Here is a 14749-nt window from a genome sequence, read left to right on the forward strand (position 1 = left end):
AACAAATGAGCTGAACTCGGCAGGCTCCTGCCTTTGAAGGCTATCACAACAGCCTACAAAGCTGCCTTATTCATGTCCTGTGCAGCCAGTCTTTGCGTACTTGCGTTTGCACCATTCGGGCACTGATGCAGAGATGCAGAGTTGTAGGCGTTGCTCTATTGTGCCGAAGCTTCTGATTTTCAGTTAATTTATTGTTGCGCTCATTGTTACATGTTTGGAAAGGGCTGCCTGCAGAGGTGAGTTCTGAGAAGATGAGATGAAATGGGCCAATCAAGGGCTGGGAAAAAACCGTGAACTTCCAAGAAAATTTTGTGACAAGTGTTCAGGCTCGTAACCCAGCTTGTTGAGTCTGAAACGCTCGGCGCGTGAACGCAAAGCAGCACTGAGCAACGCGCTTTGTCCACTAATATCGATGAACCCGGTAAACAAGCATTTGATTTAAATATAATTGCCCTCATTTCAGCATATTAAGAGCTAGGGGGCACGACGAAATTTGACGAGAGCTCCCCAACAAACAAGCCAGGGAGGTCACTCACTGTGGCTCCTAGCATTGTGAAACAAGCATTGGGTAGCTGTTTGCAGTGGCTTTTCTGATGGATTCCTCAAATATTTTGAAGCTTATAGTTCGAAATATCGGAAATGTTTAAGATAGAATTGAGAGGAGTAGGCGCAGCTGAAGCTACTCAGTTTCCGGCCTGCCGCAATCGACGAAGTTGCTCCTATGGAACAGTAAGCTTTCCCCGCACTAGCACTGCATTTTAGCATGCAAATATACATTATTTACTAACTCAAAATACTCAGAAAAGATCTCACTCACAAGTCTCCGGGGTTCTTTTGAGGGCGTCCTGGGACGCAAATGGAGAGCAGGACAAAGCGTTATCGTGTGTGGCTTCGGCCGCACGGCGGGGCGCAAGAAGATCATTCTGATAAGACTTCCAATCAAAAACCCCAGGAAAGTGGACTTTCGGGCATGAATTTGGAGGGTAGAGGCGCGAGTGCCTGTCCAGTTTACGACCGCACCGACAGAACTGCCACTACTCAAGATGACAACAGCGCCATCAACCCCCCATTAGACAAAAACGACGACAAAAACAAAATAACAGAGAGCCAGAGGCTCGGCGTTCGGTTTTCGTCTACTATTCATGTTGCTGCTGCACATGGTGAAACTCGATTGTCCAATGTTACTGCTTCCGCCACCAGCCAAAGCGAAACCGTAAGACGCGTTTTGACACAAATTGGTTCATCACTTTCACATTAGGTGATGAGCACCACAAATGCCTAGAATTGCATGTTCCAGCCTAGATTTTTGTGAGCTTCGCTGCCTTGAAAGGAAGAAGCCCCGAAACGGATATTCAAGGATGAAAAAGAGTTGTACATTCCAAGCAGGTGGAGCTCTTGGGAACAAAATAAGTGCTTTTCACACAGGTCGAAGACTCGCGCTCAGGAACTGGAGATTTCAAACAAAACCGATGATACTGTCAATTGCAACATTAGCAGGGACTCACTCACAACTAGCCAGGCAAGCACGTCAGCAGGTAAAGCTTCATACCTACTCGTTAAGAAAGTTTATCCACTTCCTTAATCAAACGAAGTATCTTTGATTCGTTTCACTGCTGCTCCACCTTCTGTCTCAGAGAATAGTTTTTCTTTGTCCGCGAGAGAGGTCGTCATGGAAGTACCACGCGGCGGGACAGCCTGGGGAGAAACAAGCTTGAAAAACGAAGAAAGCACCGCTTTGTTCTTTTCATTGAGGCTGTCCCATGAAGGACAAGATCCTGAATCCACTCATGGCTTGGGCAGGACAATCAATTCGCGATGGAACAACACAGGCAAGGCTGCAACTTCAGTCAACTTACTTAACAGCGATAAGCTTAGGGTACTCAGAGTAAGTGGTCCTGTTGTCGTCACTGGAGATAGTTTCCTTTACATTCAGCTCGATGTAGATAGAAGATTGCGGAGACACATTTTTGAATGCAGGCTTCTGCGCGTGGCCTCTACAAGGAGTCGTTTTGCCCGGTGATACACAGACTCTGCACTTTGGCTACTGTTCTAGTAGACGAAGCGGTCTTCAGTACTGCCGCTGGGAGCTGCGCGTGTGCCCAACTAGTAATGCTTGTGTTTGCACTGTATCGTCGTCGACAAGCACGCCAGGAACGGCTTCAGGGAGCACAATTTATACGGTCGCCGTTGTTTCTGCTCCGACGCTGCCTCTAGAGGGGCTTTGGCAGCAAGACAAAGAAACTTGTAGATTACAGGCTGTCGATGCGGCGGAGGATATTTTGCGGGTGCTAATACAGGAAACAGTTTGCTGCGCAGCAAGGCGGGAAGAAGCTCTGACAAGTGAATAGCGTACTACACATAGACAGTCCCGGTTGTAGATGACAAAGCAGGTTCTTCTTCAAGGGCTGCGCAAATGCGTCACTATTTTGTCCATAAAAACGCTTTTACTACATGTAGCAATGCATCCTCCGGTGCTTGTGTTTCGCCCGTCATTGTAGAGTAACAGCACTTGCGCAGCGGTTCCGTAGTTGAGATACAACCGCCGTTATCCCTCCACGCGTTGCAGGCATGGACGATCCACTGGCAAGAACAGCCGTATTTAAGGTCGTAAATGCATCAATGGGCATCACTGCCCCACCAACAGTAGTGGACTCGCTCTTGCTACTGCAACATCAAGCGAAGTCTTTGCAGTGCTCCCAAGGACAGCAGCTTGAGCTGTTGCACACTCGTTTTACCTCACCCTCTTATAAAATCTTGAGTGAAGTGCAATCGCTACAGTCTGGGGAGAGGGTCACCGAAGCACCAATTCTACTGGAGACGGCGGAAACACCAAAAGCCTATGCTCCGTCCCTCTCAGATGCGATTGCTGCGGGAAAGGCTGACATCACAATGTTCAGCATGCGAGCACTCCAAAAGCAGATCTGTCAGCTTCCTGCGGAGGAGCGTACACAGCAACAGCAGCTCTCTTGGAGCCTTAGGAAGCTTCTCAGTGACTGTGATGACTCCCAACTTGTGCTGCAAGACCCAGAAAAAGAGAGGGACTTGCACCCAGCACTGCTGCTGCAGCGAGAGATGGAGAAGATATCGGCAGCTGAAGCAGCACTCTACACGGCGTTGAGTAATGCGATAGAGACATTTTCTACAGCACTGACTGAGGCCCTCGAGATGGCAGGAGTAGCCTGCATAGAAGGTGCGCGTATTCTTTTTCCTGTGCTGAGTTATTCATTTCTGGCGGCGCCGTTAGGCCAGGTTGGCACTTGACGGCCCCCCATTCAGCTAAAGAAAAGTGCCTGGTATCTAGCGACTCTTCTGGTTCTTCTCGTTTGAGTGGCTTCGCACTCTCTTCGTAACCCTGTGACAGCTGTTAATGCGTCTGCAGATGAAAAAGGACGACAAGCAGGAAAGAATTTCAAACGGCAAGCGAACCGGGGCAGGCGTGACAGCAAGGCCTCCGAAGATTCCAGTAGAACCTCAGCGACAGCAACAGCAGCAGCAGTCGCTGCTGCGGCAGCCGCCATAGCTGCAAGCAACAGCGAACCAGAGGATGATGGCCCCCAGACACGGCAACATGTAGCAGAGCAGCTGCTGCAGTGGCTTTTAAATGAAGCTATAGCTGCTGCAGAACCACAGATGATGTTGGAGGCAGCGCAGAATGCAGTAGCTTGGGGTGGTGTCCTTGCTGAAGCTGCGCGGCACAGATGCCAGCATCGGCTGCCCTATGAAGCCCTTGAGCAACAGTTGCAACGAACGCCATTGCCGTCCTTTCTAGATCATCGTGTGCACCTCATGGCTGAATACCTTTCTAAGAAACAAGCGCACACTGTTAAAGGCTGTGCGGCATTCTTACCCGTTAACTTATTATCTCGTTTCCTGAAGTAGCTACGCATTATCGGGAAAGAAACGCTAAGATCAAAACCTAGCTAGATAGACGCGACTACAACTGCATGCACTCATGCTGATGTCTATTCTGCAGGTACACGAGGTGTCGTACTTTTTGATGGGAGTACTACAACTGAGCTGCTGTCTTTCTTGCAGCAGCAACCCTCGGCTGAAAAGCAGATCTGGATGCAACAACTACTGCAGCAGCGTTTAGGTTACCTAGCTGACCTCTTGCCAGAGTCAAGAGACGGCCTGTTGTTGTGCCTGGAAATATCTTCTACGCGTCAGCAGCAGCTACAGTTCCAGCACCCAACGCTTCTGCAGCAACTGGTGCAAGAACTAGTCGAAGGTTACTTACTGCCAGCCTTATTCGGGGATGAACCACAGCAAATTCAGCCACCTATTGTTTATCTTGAGACCCCAGAAGACTTCGCAGCTGTAGTAGATGACGCTTATTCTAGTCAAGTGGCTGCACCAAGCCATCATGCACTACCTCAAAGACACGCGTCAACTGAAGACGGAGAATACGAAGACGCAGAGGGCCTTCCCTGTCTCCTTGTTGTTCCCTCGTGGCAGCAATTCTTCGTTGCAGCGACCACTAAGCTAAAATCCCTGCAGAAACAGGTGACTGTGGCAAATTATCAAAAGATATCAGACGCAGCACAAGACGGAGACGACGATGGTGCCGCAACTGTTGCAGAAACAGATGAATATAATTACCTAACCGCGAAAAGGCAGCTCGCTGCACTTTCGGAGCTGCTTCATATTGATTTTGTCGTCCTTGACACTCCTTCTTCTATCTACCAAGCGGAAGACGAGCCACTTGCGACGGAAGAGAAAATCGTGCAGAAAACCCCACAAACGCTGGCTCGGGTCGTAGCCACAGCAAGAGCCAGCAGCCCCTGGCTGCTAGAAAATCCAACAACCCGCGCACTGGGTCCCCATGCAATAGCGTATTTGAAAGCTGCTTGCGTGCTCTTAGGAATTGATTCATCTGCATTGCAGCAGCGCGCATCAGAATGTGTAGCAGACTGGAGAGAAGAGAGACATGGAAGGCAATCCTTAGATGCAGCCGCTGCCTTAGCAATGCGAAAAGCTCAACGCAGCTTCGAAACTCTGTGTACGGACAGAAGGAGCTGCTGTTGCATCATTCCACATGTTTCGACGCAAAGCAGTGGCGCCAATTTGAACCCGAGTCCACATCCACAAGAAGGAACAGCAGTGAACGAACCTTTAGTTGTGCTAGACCAGCAAATCAAGCACAGAGTCACCGCAATCTTGTGCTCCTACTGGGACAGCGTGGTTCCCATGGGGCCGGCCATGACTGCAGCTGAAAATGCAGCTTCTCAGGAGTTGCTCTTTAAGTGGGCCTCTTTGCAGTTACAGAAGCTGAGAACGCTAGTCTCTGGAACGATCGTATCAAACGTGCTCCTGGCAGGAGACCTTGTCAGCCTTGTTTGCGGCTTGGCGTTGAACGGGGATCTGGCAATGCAGCCAAATCAGCAAGAAACGCCAAAACAAGAAGATTCCGCAGTGGAACCATATTATAAAGCAGACAAGGCTGCAGCAGGCGCTGCAGCAGCAGCAGCTGCTGCTGCTGCTGCTGATCCTGCTGAGCAAGGCAGGCTGGCAAGGGGTTGGCTGCGGCTCTGTAAATCAGTGACAGCAGGTAGTGGTAGGAACAGCAGCATAGCTAATGGCGGTTTCAGCATCCAGCCACGAATTCACGGGCTACAACAACTGCGCAAATTTGTGCACCAGCAGCTGAAGATCATCTTGGAAATAGGTGGGTACAATGCAGTATGGCTGCAATGATAAAACCGAAGCTGTATGCATGTTTTATAGATCATGCGTTGCTTCTCCACTGCAGCACATGAGAGGGACGTCATCATACAACTGCCTACTGAGGTGCTTTTCCGGGTGGATCCGCAGCCTGGTGGTCCTCCCCAAGCAGTAGCTTGCGCTCCAGTAGAGACACCAGCGCGTGTGCGGAAAACCAGCGATGCTGGAGGGGGAAATCAACGGAATAGCACTAAAAATAGAAGGGGCAATCCCAAAAGCGACTTCTCTGAAAGTCACTTTGAGGACACTGCAGCAGGTGAAGCGATGGGAGTCAAGGCAGCTGAAGATGACAAAGAAGTTTCCACGCTTTTAGTGTGTCATTTGCCTCCGGCTGAACTCTTGTGGGACGTGATCTTCGCTGAAGGAAGCAACGCATGCACCCCTTCTGAGGATGGGAGCAGGAATTCAGCAACAGCGAGACGGCGCTCGCAAGAGTCACAGGAGAATATCAGGGCCTGCGCGACGTACGCAAGTTTAACAGTAGAGGCAGTTGAGGCTGCTGTAGGCTCGTTTGGAGGACCAACCCACGTTCTGTGGCTAGGCGAGAGGTTGAGCAAGCAAGCGGATGGAACGGACACCCTGCTGGCTGCTGCTGGCATTTTCGATGCCACAACGGTCATGATGGAAAGTCTTCTGCAAACCAAAGAGTACAAAGGAACTCCACATGATGAACAGTTCACCATGATTGGGTTTAAAGCGAGCCAGTGCAGTTGTTGGCTGCTCCGCGTAGCCGTCTGCAAGTTATCTCCTTTCTATCGACTTTGGTATTAAAATTATTTTCTTTCCACCCAGTTACGTGCGTTTGTGTTTCCTGTTGCTTATGTGCAGTGTACTTGAAAATAGCTTTTCCTCTGGAGTTGATGCCTTTGGGTACGGAGCATCAAGTCCAGATCTCGTAAGTAAACGACCGAGTGAACAAAATATAATGCATATACATTTAGCTCCCTACGAGATATACATTAATGTGCTTTGTCGCGCTCATGTGTCTAGGCGATTTTTTCACCGTCAGCATCGTTTGACGTCGATTCAAGCCGATCCAGCATAATGAGCAGCACGAGGAGTGTGAGCATGAGCAATATCCAGAAGAAATCAGCGGCAGAACATCTCTTATTCTTCGGTCCCATAGCAAAAAGCAATTGGACTCTGGCTGCTGAAAAAGGAGCTCTTAAAGTCGAAGCGTATCTTGATGCACGGCCTCTCCTTCATATGCTACAAGGGAGAAGAGTCAAGGACTTCCTCCTTGCAGATGATGCACTAAGCATGGAAGAAAACGTTGGGACAAAATGAGTTCAACGGCTGTCGCCAAACTCCAGGTGTAGGGTAAATATTCACTACTGCTGATTCTTGTCGCCTACATTGGTAACTCAGATGCTAGAATATGCAGCACAGCGTATAGTTCCGATGGCGGATGGGCGACTCTAGCGCAGCCTTCACTTGCAGGAGTATTCCGCTCAGGGTATGTAAGAACTATAAACTGAGTTCCCAGCCTCGAGACGATCAAACACGGCTTTCTAGAAGCGTCCAAGATATGCTTGTGAAAATTTGAAGTTGCCGCTGAATCACTTGCGGCGCTTCAGATGAACGAGTTGCGGTGCTTAATTGGGAATTTGAAAGCTCTGGTTCCACTCCACTTCACGCTTTGCCATGTCTGCATTATTCGGCTCTGTGCTGCCAGAAGCACCCCACCCCAACGATTGACAGTAAAAGGCTTACCACGAGTACGGAAGTCCTTTACGTAGCAGGAAGCCTCCCAAATAGGCAGCAAATGGCGTACGCACGGAAAGCACGTGCCGCTGTGCCTGGCAGCGCCTCCACTACAAACCTCTGCTTGTCTGAGGTGGCATAGTTGAAAGCAACGAATCCCTATATGCATGCTAAACGCTTTGGCAAATTAGAAAACATAATAATAGCGTCAAGAAATGTCATACAAGCTCTCAAATATCCATGTAGAGGGACACATGCATACATATAGAGGGGCACATGCCGATGACCACAAATCCAGGAAAATTCCAGACAAAAGTTCAGTTCTACGCATTTCGAAATTTCCTGTAATCGTGAAGTCCGAGAGACCACCTTGCATGCAAGTAGCTTACAGGAGTATGCGGTTGCACGTCGTAAAAAAAAAAAACGCCATCCCTACCGGGACAGCAGCGTCATTCCCACACCTAGCATCACAGGCGAGCGGAACAGCTAAACTGTTCTGCTCGCCTGCAATTCCCTTAAGAGGCCACTCAGCCCACAGAAAGCAGCGGAAAGAAAACAAAATCTTGCGATGCGAATGAGTGCTTGCACTATCTGCTAGTTTGCGGGTTTGCGCCAAAAATCTCCCGCCAGAGGTGGCCTGGGCAGCAAAGCGAAAGCATGTGCTGTATTTCCTCGTGGACAAAGCATTCAAGCGCGGATATGTCCCATTACTTTCTAGTGATTCCGTATGGCGCTTGCTTGCTCTAAACTTGAAGTGGGCGCTGTTTTTCCAATAGACGAATATTGCTACGCAGGAGCAAGTACTTCGTTAACGCCACTGGCTAGCTCAAATTACTTTCGCACGTCCAACTTGCAAACGTGCTCATAAGGCAAGCCCTCAACGGTAACTCCTGTACAAGGCAAAGAAGCGAACACAGCCCAAGCTCTGCATCAAATATGTCCACACCGAAAGAGCCTTTAATGTTTAAAGGGATGTGACATTCGAATCAAAAGTGCGTAGTTCGGCTTTCTAGATCAGCTTACACCCACCTGAATTGCCCCGGTACTTATCTAGCTTGAAGAGGGGTCCTGTGTCCAAGGTCACTCGCACCGAGTACGAGTCAATGTTCAGCGCCTCTAGCCTTCCTTCGTGACCACGCCATTCGCCAAGGACCACAGCGATCCGGCCGCCAATGGCCTATAAAAAAGGAACAGAATGTAAGTGAAAGCATTCTGCAAACCTGAAGTGTTAACACCGTATCTGGAAGCCTCCTTATAAAACTCCGCAGTCAGTTCCACGTGGCAGAGCGGACTGAATTTCGGTTTTTTTTTCATGTGTCAAGTGCGCAGCTAGCTCACAGGTATTACTGTCTCCAGATACTCCTGATCGAGCTTCAAGATCGCACCACCTTCTAGCATCTCCAAAACAGCAGAATACCTAAGAAGTGCACGTTGGAATTTGACAGCCAGGGTGTTGCTGACTGCACGGGAAAAGTACCCGCCTGAACTGTCTTGGTACAACAACCGGTCGGTTTGTTGTTCTTGACACAGGGTTTACTGCCTGAGGAATTTAGCATTCGCATTCTCACCTGCCATCCACGGTTTTCACTACTCCTTTTTTCTTGTAGTACTTTCCGTCACCCAAAGTCTTGTGCACCACCTTGACGATCAAGCTGGGCCGTATCCACCTACATAAGAGCAATAACAAATGACGAAAGATATGAACGCCCACCGAACACTGTCGCTGTGCAGGTTATTTTGATTTCAGCAGCCTCACCAGTCAGCACTTGCGTGCTTGTGTGCTGGTGGGCGAAGCCCGGAGCTGGCATGGGCATCATTGTTTCTTTGCTCTTTGCTGTCATTATGAGCTGTTGCTGAAGAAGACCGTTCTTTCAAGGACGGGCTCCCTTCAAATACTGCCATTTTTTTCTTCTGGCATTCAGCCTCGGCCACCAGAGCCTCCATTTCCGAAAGCTGTAGCACAGTAATCCATGGGCAGCTGAGACGCATGGAGGTCCTAGAAATGGCATGTTCATCTAGTGACAAAGAAATCTAAGCATACGCACGCACTGCGCGGCGTGCACGCCCTCATGGTGAGGCACGCACAAAGGCCACGCAATCGCACTGATTTTACCTTGCGTTTCTCTGGCAGTCCTCTGCTTTTACTTTGACGTTCCTGCTTCAGCTTTTCGTGCAGTAGTTGCAGCGCATTCGCCTTTTTGTCTGCGGACTCACGCGGCTTGCTGATGCTGAGTGTGACGGTTTGCCCATCTTCTCGCTGTAAAGGCGTATATTCCTGAGGGCACAGCAAAAGAAGCACAAGCAAAAGGAATAGCAGCAGCTTCACGAAAGCCAAGGCAACTGCAGCGCCTTATTCTGCGCAGTGCTTCTTAACCTGTCGGTCTCTCGTGCACCGCAAGCACTTTAGGTTGTGGGGCCCACTGGCTTCTGAAATCCTCCGCGTTGTCTGGCCTCTTCAACAAGAGCCTGAATTTGCTCCATGCGAGCATCTTCCTGCGACTTCTCTATTTTCCTTTTTCTCTCCAACTCCTTCTGCATCGCATGCATAGTTGTAATGCGCAGCAGCAGGTCAGTGAGGTTCCTCCCTTGATAACCCTCTGCGTGCACAGTTACTGCTGCTTTCTTTGTCCACGCATGGCTCCCGTGGGCGGCTTGTGCTATCATCGGAGTCTACACATGCTGCTCACCTTCCTTGCCAACTCTTCATGGTCAATGTACTCCACATACCAACCCTTGGGAGTATACTCAATTTTACACTTTTCCGTTGCTCCCAAGTACTGTAATCACAGTATAACCCAACCCGTAACTCTGAAACACGAATACTACGCCGCTCCACAAAAGGTGAAGCGAACCGGCCAGTCATGAACGGATTTGACTATAAGTTGTCCAAGCGAATTGCTTGAGGATAGACCGCTACGATGGCCTCTGAAGCAAGAATAAAAAATGCCGAGCTGTTACCTGCACAAATTCCGATAGAGTCACCCATATAGTGGAATTCATGTGGATGTGGTGCCGATCACAGACGACGTTGTTGTAGACGGAATTCGCCAACACCCGGGTGCGGCAGTACCTACAAAAGTGAAAGAGGCCAAGATGTCTCACTTCATTCCTAGTCCCCCGGACATCGTAGACGCGCAGTTTTTTAAATGGTTTCTGAAGAGCGTCAATTAAACATTACGACGCTCTTGGAGAGTGGTCGCATGTGCTAACTAGTACACCAAACAAACGGGGTGCACCCGATATGCACCTCGTTTTCATAAGTTTCATAAATTCCTCCTCGAATTCCCGAGAAAATTCGTCCATGAAGTGCCCAGGGCGCTGAATGAATAGCTGCATTGCCCGTTGGTGGCCTTCTGACATCCTGTGACACTGCGACGAACTCATATTTGCAAAAGACTTCATAACAGGGGACTCAGATGTTACAAAAGTACTCACGCCGTAGCACAATCCGCAGAATGCCAGCATCTCAGCCTGAGTGCCTTCGTGCCGGATGCAGTGTCGCTGTTGCGGCTGGGTGTTACTCCCGCTGGCGATTGACCTTGCTGCTATCGCGCCAGTAAAGAGCGCTGCTATGGCCTTACTTTGAAACCATTCTCATCTCGGCACTGCTTCTGGCACATTTGGCAGTACCAGCGCAGCTTTTGGAGGCCGGAGGCCTTGATCTTGTTGCTCATCCATTTTGGCGTCCCAAACTCCGCCTTGGGCATTGGACCTAGGGGGAGAGTTCCAAGTCTGCAGCTGTTAGACCTGCGCGTTTACCCAGGGCCTCTGCAGAGGCTCTCCAGGAAGGAATGCGCTGTAGTCGCTCCTTGTCGCGCCCGCTATGTCTGAAGAAGACACCAAAAATGAGGGAAGCACGATAGCGCATTGAAATGCCGTGAAGAGAGAAGTTGTTGGGCAAACGAAGGAGCTTCTGCATCAATAATCAGACTACTCAGCAGATCTTATGCCATGTGTTTTCAAGTGCAAGGCTGCTCGTCAACTTGGCAGTCTTTGGGAGGCGGCTGCTGCTTCTTCCAAGCTGCATTGCAGCGGCGCATGGCTGAGGTGACAATAATGAGGAACGACAGAGAAGTCAAAAACTCATCCTAGTTCTCAAAATCCAAATTTTGTTCGTCATCACCGACTTCCACACTACTTCTCGCAGTTCAGAGGGAAGCAGTACCTGGGCACTCATACCTCCGGAAGTGTACCAGCAAGAAACCCCTTCTGCTCCAGTTTGTACGTGGTATGCATCTCATTTCACTACACTTTTGTAGAATGACGCTTGCTTAACAACAGAAGTACTATGACAAGTGTTGCATGCAGTTGGAGGGCCCTCAGTCGTGAGGCCCCAGCAGAACTACATTATCTGCAATGGCAGCCATATGCATCCTCTTTGTTTTCACAAGAAGTGTTGAGAGCATGCAAGCATTTATACTTGTTTGCAAAAATGATAGGCCTATCACTACTCTTCCAAACTGCTTTTAAGTTTCCCAGGCAATGTGGGATTTACTCGATCCGGGATGGATGCTGTGGCAGTCTTTCTGAGTCAGAGGCGTATCTAGAGGCATAGCAAATACCCCAGCCATTCAAATAGCATAACTAATGCTCTCAGGAAACATCTGCGCTTTTGTGCTGGTTGCCTCAAGACACTGAGGAGCTCCTGCCCGCTGTTGCAGGGACTCTTAGTAGCGCTAGCTGCGGTTAAATGCCATCAAAGATCGCCACTAGCGTAGTTTGTTTTGCTGCCTTCCGATGACTCGAGTAGCTTTCAGGTGTGACTCATTGGTTCGAAGCTGTATGCTGGTTAAATGAGTCTCTCGAGTTCCTTTTGCTTGCCTTCAAACGTAGACTGCCTTAGTGTATGTTTGTGTAGGCCTTGAAGGCAGCAACCATTGAAGCATTTAAACTCCGCACAGGACAAAAACAACACTGCTGCCTTTGAGTGTACGAGCCAGTTCGGGTTATTCGCAGCTTCTGACCCTACACGAGATACCGAAACGCTCCTGGCGAAGCTGGCTTAATGTGCATATGAAATGCCTCCTGCAGCCTAAAGCGTCTTGCGTGCTCTTTTACCGGCCATCAGGAAGTTTTCTTTGCAAATATCATATGTGATTAGTTGGCTATTCACCGTACCCTTCGGTAATCATTGACTGTCACATCGTATGTAGGTCGGAAGGCACGCAGTATGTCCACCGCAAAGCGTCTTGCCACCGCATGCGAGTCCGGAGCAAACGAATCTATAAAAACTTCTACTTAGTTGCACAAAGTAGTCTGACACAACTGAAAAGCATCTCTCCATTCACTGCTTGGATTGCGCGAAAGAGACTCTAAACACCTAATATGCCGAATGACGCCTGCTGAAAAGGCGGCAAAATGCATAGTTTAAATCTCACGCAGTGCTTCATCCAGACACCAGTCTAGCAGTGATACTGGAAAAAAGGTGCTGCTGTGATCGGTTCCATTACCCACGGGCACTGCTCGTTCACCTGCAGTAAAGGCCTACTTCGCATTGACACGGTTTGTGCAAAAGGTCTCGCAAATCTAGACAAAACTTCTCCCTACTTAAAAATTGAAAAAAATTTAAGTATACCACAGAATCAAACAGCCGCCCTGAGCAATAGGCAAAAGCACTAGAAGCGCCTCGGCGACTTCCAAGTTTTCTTCGCACACGCTTTCGTCGCTCCTATACTATTGCAACTGCCTCATTGGCGCTCTCCGTGCTTAGGAGAGTCTCTTAACTGCTAACATAAGAGCATTCCCATGAAAGCATGCTTATCCAAATGTGCAGAAAATGCCGATGCGGCGAGCCCGCACACGCTATCTGATTGCATCAGCCTCACCAGAACAGAACTGTTCTGTTTTGTTCGGCTTCATCTCCCAGCCCTCACAAAAAAGGAATCCATCCAGCTACATTTCGCGAGAATTGTAACAATGGGAAGTTAACTGTCCCTCGAAACCGAATTTCCCTTCGATGCGGGCTTCTTTGCCAAGAACGCTGAGATCCCATTGAAGATCATGTTCGCGGTTCTTATGTTGTTGGCTGTGCTCTTTGAACGCTCAAAGTCAGGGACGTTTTGTGGACTTGTGTCTATTTCTATTGTGAGATGATCGGAAACTTCGTTCAAACCCAAAACTCCCTCGTCTACCACGCCATACATCAACGGCGTCTCGTGCCGGAATAAGCTCACCAACACGACATGCAGCTGAACACTGTCCACAGACGCAGCCTTCACAGCGTCTAAGACTCCAGAACTGGCTTGTTGGTGGAGTCGCTCACAGAATGTCTCGTTGAAGAACCCCCATTCAAGCCGCAACAACCTGTGGAGGAGCATGCAGACAGCTTCTGCCGTTTTATTTGTTTCGTTCGCTTAGTTCGCGCTACCTTTCTTCTTACCTTGTTCACCTTGATATGTAATGGTGGCTCCCTTGGCTACAAATAGGTATATCTGCGTGGCTGTTTTTATTGTTCAACAATAACGGAAAGGGCAGCTCACCACTTGAAGTAGCAGCGTCCCGCATACATCCAGTAGTCGTTAATTTTTCCCGGTATAGTCATGATCGCCTCATGCCTAGAATAAAGAGCCTTTAGTGTGTCCAAAAGACCGACGACTCCTTCCTCTTTCTCGTTCGAACGGTTTTTTCGTAAGTTCCCTAGGCCCGCAAGTGCACCTGAAACGAACTGCCAGTTGCTGGCGCTGACCTGCAGGGGCCGGTTAAAGCCCTGACGCGGTTGAATGAGAAGATAGACTTCGGAGGGAACTCTGCTGTCCGGACTTTGCGTGAAAACAGCGCCGCAAAGATGGTCAAACAGCCCGTAGCTTGTTTTTGAGTCAGGGCACTGGTACCTGAAGAGTGCCGTGGCCCATGGCAAAGGGAGGCCAAATCTATCCTTATTCCATAAATCGATGTAGCGGATCTCGACGTCAAAAACCAGTTCCGGAAATGCCCGCTTCCACATAGAATAGCGCCGAAGAAGGTTCCAGCGCGGCACCTTCGACCGCTGCCGCTCATGCTCTTTTTCCCATGTTTTCTTCATACTGTGATGAGCTTGTTCCATCATTGACAACCAAGAGCAAAGGTGTGGACCAGTAAACATTGGGTCCAGAAGCTCACCCCCCTCTGCATTCGACCCCGCTCTCGGTGTCACTACCAGGTTACCTGGCAGGCCCACACGGCAGCCCTCCGCACTCATGTACCACATGTTGCTGCCTAAAGTGTTTAATACTCTCACCATACTTCCTTCAGGAGAGTAAACGCCAACATCTGCAACAGCAAGTTCAAAAAGTGCGACCATTATCGCGCCTAGAGGCGCGAGGCGCGGACGCTGCGAGGATCGCAT

The 14749-nt window shown here is 49.4% G+C and overlaps 5 protein-coding genes across 5 annotated transcripts; 3 read left to right on the plus strand and 2 right to left on the minus strand.

Annotated features, from left to right (window-relative positions):
* Window positions 1-856: 856 nt before the first annotated feature.
* ENH_00003450 (hypothetical protein, conserved) lies at window positions 857-5694 on the plus strand (the record flags this gene model as incomplete). The annotated part of the gene is made up of 6 exons (XM_013578052.1): window positions 857-1213; window positions 1331-1535; window positions 1978-2340; window positions 2567-3190; window positions 3380-3832; window positions 3974-5694. The coding sequence occupies 6 exons, from the start codon at window positions 857-859 to the stop codon at window positions 5692-5694; spliced, it is 3723 nt and encodes a 1240-aa protein (XP_013433506.1).
* A 33-nt stretch (window positions 5695-5727) lies between these two features.
* ENH_00003460 (hypothetical protein, conserved) lies at window positions 5728-6766 on the plus strand (the record flags this gene model as incomplete). Its single annotated transcript, XM_013578053.1, has 2 exons — window positions 5728-6461; window positions 6550-6766. 2 exons carry the CDS (start codon window positions 5728-5730, stop codon window positions 6764-6766), a joined length of 951 nt encoding a protein of 316 aa, XP_013433507.1.
* On the plus strand, window positions 6766-7008 carry ENH_00003470 (hypothetical protein, conserved; the record flags this gene model as incomplete). Its single annotated transcript, XM_013578054.1, has 1 exon — window positions 6766-7008. One exon carries the CDS (start codon window positions 6766-6768, stop codon window positions 7006-7008), a length of 243 nt encoding a protein of 80 aa, XP_013433508.1.
* A 1248-nt stretch (window positions 7009-8256) lies between these two features.
* On the minus strand, window positions 8257-11132 carry ENH_00003480 (DNA/RNA-binding protein Kin17 containing protein, related; the record flags this gene model as incomplete). Its single annotated transcript, XM_013578055.1, has 11 exons — window positions 8257-8315; window positions 8455-8602; window positions 8764-8842; window positions 8994-9092; window positions 9182-9378; window positions 9539-9700; window positions 9847-9957; window positions 10113-10202; window positions 10384-10495; window positions 10673-10794; window positions 11007-11132. 11 exons carry the CDS (start codon window positions 11130-11132, stop codon window positions 8257-8259), a joined length of 1305 nt encoding a protein of 434 aa, XP_013433509.1.
* Window positions 11133-13349: 2217 nt separating this feature from the next.
* ENH_00003490 (hypothetical protein, conserved) lies at window positions 13350-14749 on the minus strand (the record flags this gene model as incomplete). The annotated part of the gene is made up of 2 exons (XM_013578056.1): window positions 13350-13728; window positions 13905-14749. The coding sequence occupies 2 exons, from the start codon at window positions 14747-14749 to the stop codon at window positions 13350-13352; spliced, it is 1224 nt and encodes a 407-aa protein (XP_013433510.1).

The sequence above is a fragment of the Eimeria necatrix genome, genomic scaffold (genome assembly GCF_000499385.1).
Source record: "Eimeria necatrix Houghton genomic scaffold, Enh_scaff10, whole genome shotgun sequence".
NCBI classification, from domain to species: Eukaryota; Apicomplexa; class Conoidasida; order Eucoccidiorida; family Eimeriidae; genus Eimeria; species Eimeria necatrix.